Source organism: Pteropus vampyrus, unplaced genomic scaffold (assembly GCF_000151845.1).
Source record: "Pteropus vampyrus isolate Shadow unplaced genomic scaffold, Pvam_2.0 Scaffold368, whole genome shotgun sequence".
NCBI lineage: Eukaryota > Metazoa > Chordata > Mammalia > Chiroptera > Pteropodidae > Pteropus > Pteropus vampyrus.
In genome coordinates this window covers 346,282-349,942 of record NW_011889149.1, presented here as the reverse complement: position 1 = coordinate 349,942, position 3,661 = coordinate 346,282, and the positions used below count along the sequence as shown (strand labels likewise).

The window sequence follows — 3,661 nt, the reverse complement described above, 5'->3', positions numbered from 1 at the left end:
TTGGAGACCCCGTTTCTTGCCAGTGGGAAGGGGATCACATTTGCTTCTCGTGCCCTTGATGCCTGCAAGGAATGGCTGCTACGCCCTTTCTAAACCTGCTGCTATTCACATGCTGCCTCCTGACCCTGAACTCAGAGAGAGGACACAGAGGGCTCCATTGACTCCACCTAATTAGATCTGATGGGTTCTTCAGCCTGCCAGGATCCTGGCTGTTACCCAGTTCACTTCTTGGGTTTGGATCTTACCCCACATTAGATCAGTTCATACCTTCATTCGAATTCGTAATGCTGCCCATGACAAGGCTGGGAATAGAGCCAGTGACACATCACTAGAGACCTTCCTCCAGGTGAACATCCATCCATTCATCTGTGGGAACAATGAATCATTTATGAATTCACTTTACTGAAATGTCATCCAGCTCACACAGCCCCATTTGTTGACAAGGATAACCTAGGAACTTTATTATGTGGATGGGAATTGTGTCTGGCTGCTCACAGGACACCCAAAATGATGATGACTTAAACAAGATGGTGATTTATTTTCTCTCACATTAAAGACATTCAGGAGGAAACGGTCCTGGACCAGTGTGGCACTTCCACTGTAACTGATGCCTCAGGTTTCTTTCTGAATTTTGTTTATAGCTGTCAATTACATGTATATAAACTTCTTGACTGTGTCAGAGTTTTGTAGTAATGTGCAGCTTTGGATGAATAAATGATAATATACTTATACTACATTTGCCATTATTTCAATCTCAAAAGTATAGGACTGTTTTCTAAATCCACACTGCCCTTAGAAAAAGTAGTATTTTTTTTTTTTTACCTTGGTTTAAACTCTTTTAAGTTATGAAATGTTGCATGATTAACTGCTTCTTTCCAAAGAAAGCCTGTTTGAAAACAGGCATAGTTAACTGATTCCATCTTCTTTTTGTGTTATGGACAAATTTAAAAATACCCTCTCCTTATTCATAGCAACTAGCATAAACTAAACAATAGTTATCTTCACCAACATTATTCCATGTCGACTATTACTTTATCATAATGTTACAGTGGTAACATGAGCATCTTTTCTCCAATATATTTTAAATTCAGTTCTGAGGAGAAAGTGATGTAATTTCATCATCGAAGGCCTATCTTTACCTCCTGTCACCTTTTTTTTATCCCTAGTTAAAATTATCCTCTATTATTGAAAAGGATGAACAATGAAATTAACTATGACCAAGTATGAGTCAGCTAAATATGTCCTGACATGGGATGCTCTAAGATATGCTGCTGAATGAAGAAAGAGCAAGTCACAGGCTGGTATGTGCAATGTTCCATAATGTTACCTCATTTATACTATGTGTTTTCTGAGGATACATGCTGATGTGAAATGAATGCATGGACCAGGTCTGGAAGGACATGACAATCTAACAATAACTGTTACCTTTGGGGAAGGGTTATAGGACTTCTTACAAAGAGAATGTATTCATTATGCAATGTGCGTAACTGAAAGTTAATTTTTAAAAACCACCATAAAAATATGAGGCCATTTACTACCTCAGGCTGGTATGGGTTAATCTAGTCCTGACACATTATCGTGCTGGCCTTTAGTTACTGGTTACTAATTTCTTTTTTTTTTTTTTAATGTCACACATCTGCTCAAAAGTCAATTTGGCTCCCCATTGCCTTGGGGAGGAAGACCCAAATTCCTAGCCTGGCACCCCGCATGGTGTGCTCCACTCTCCCCAACACCATCCCTGCATGCCATTCCTGAAGCACCTTCAGTCCCAGCAAATTGCCACGCATTTGCTTATGCCCGTCCCATACCCAGAATGCTCTCTGCGTGCCTCTTTCTCTATGCAAGTCCTACTCATGGTTCAAGGCCCAGCTGTGACCTCTCCAGCTCTGAGGCCAAGCTCTACAGTCCTTGGCCCTCATGAAGCTGTTAGCCTCCAAGTTCAGCCCTTTTGTGGAAGATCGCAAAGGACACTGATGCCTCCTTTAAACTGGAATTATTGCTGAGGAGTTTTTACTTTATAAACTTGACTATGGCCAAGCTTATACTGAGACTATAATAGTCCTGTGAGTAGATAGGTAATTATTATTCCTGTTTTATAGAGCAGAAGGCTCAGACAGGTTAAGGGCTCTGCCCAAGGGCACAGAGCTAGTTAGTAGTGGGCTTACTTATTATGAATGGCCAGTTTATTTGTCTCTCCCACAAAACTGAAATCTCATGAGAGCAGAGACCACAACTAGTTTGTTCTTCCTGGTTTGCCTGACACTTACCAGTTGCTAAATAAATATGAATTAAATGAATAATGCCTACGAGCATCTTGAAATGTAAGCACCTTTTTATAAAATGATAGCACCAAACTTTTAGCCCATTTGCCAGGTCTATATCAAGTGGTTCATGGATGGTTCCACTCAGTACCAGTAACCATCCTAGGTAGGGGTTATTCTAGATTACTGTTGAGGATGAGGAAGCTCGGTCTCAGAGGAGTTAAGTCATCTGCCCAGAGTCACACAACAAATAAAATGGGACTGACTCTGGCCGGCTTGAAGAGCTCACCTTCCCTCATTTCAACACCTGCACCCCATTCGTTCTTCTCCAAGCTGATTTGTTCTATTTTTCAGGAAGAGAAACTAACTGTGGGCAGTAGGATGACTTTCTCAGTGTCACTCAACAAATCAGCGAGTGCACGTTCCCAAGAACCCAGGAAGGGTCCACCTGTATGGTCCGCCCTCCCACCTCCATCAGTGTTGGCAGGTCCCTCAGGGTTTGTCTTGATGCCTTACGAGCACACCTGTAGGCACTGGGTGGAAGTCACTGGGCACAGCCCCCCGGGGACCGGTGATGAGAGAGGCAGCCTCTCTTCGCAGGGGTCCATGAGTCACCCAAGACGATGATGGCATTGCCCACCATTGCTGGACTCCTGGGCACTCACCCTGCACAGTGGATGGGGCGGAGTGGGTGAGAACCCGGTGAGAAGCTTAGCAGCTCCCTCCAGATGCGAATTGTCTCTCCCACACTTCCCGGGCTGCAGGGGCCTCCATTAGAGCCCCTGAGGAGTCAGAATCTACACCTCTGCAAATGGGCCCGCTTTCCCAGGGCCCCCCTGCCCAGACCTTCCCTGGGCTCTGTGGGTTTTGACACCTCTCTGTAACGTGGCAGGGGGCCGCGTCGCACCTTTGGTCCAGATAAAAGCTCAGACCTGGAGGTGGCTGGGCCAGCCGCGCAGAGCCTGCCGCCTGGCCATGGCCCAGTCCCCTCCTCTGCAGAGCCTCGACCACTGGATCTTACCCCAGGGTTGGGGCTGGGCCGGCCACTCGGACTCCACATCCCCGGCCTCCTCCTCAGATTCGTCGGGCTCGTGCCCTTGCGACAGTGCACGCGGCTCCTCACAGCCCGCGCCCCCGGCCCGAGGAGCCTCCACCACAGAGACCGGCCCCACGGCGCCGGGACGAGCTCGGCCGGGACCCGCCGGCGGGCAGCGGCAGAGCGCCAGCGAGCGCGAGAAGCTGCGCATGCGCACGCTCGCCCGCGCCCTGCACGAGCTGCGCCGCTTCCTGCCGCCGTCCGTGGCGCCCGCCGGCCAGAGCCTGACGAAGATCGAGACGCTGCGCCTGGCCATCCGCTACATCGGCCACCTGTCGGCCGTGCTGGGCCTGAGCGAGGAGAG

The 3,661-nt window shown here is 48.0% G+C and overlaps 1 protein-coding gene across 1 annotated transcript; it reads left to right on the top strand.

Moving 5' to 3' along the window:
- Window positions 1-3,236: 3,236 nt before the first annotated feature.
- On the top strand, window positions 3,237-3,659 carry LOC105305203 (mesoderm posterior protein 2-like; the record flags this gene model as incomplete). Its single annotated transcript, XM_011379683.1, has 1 exon — window positions 3,237-3,659. A coding segment is annotated over exon 1 (423 nt), but the record flags the coding sequence as incomplete, so codon positions are not given.
- Window positions 3,660-3,661: the final 2 nt, after the last annotated feature.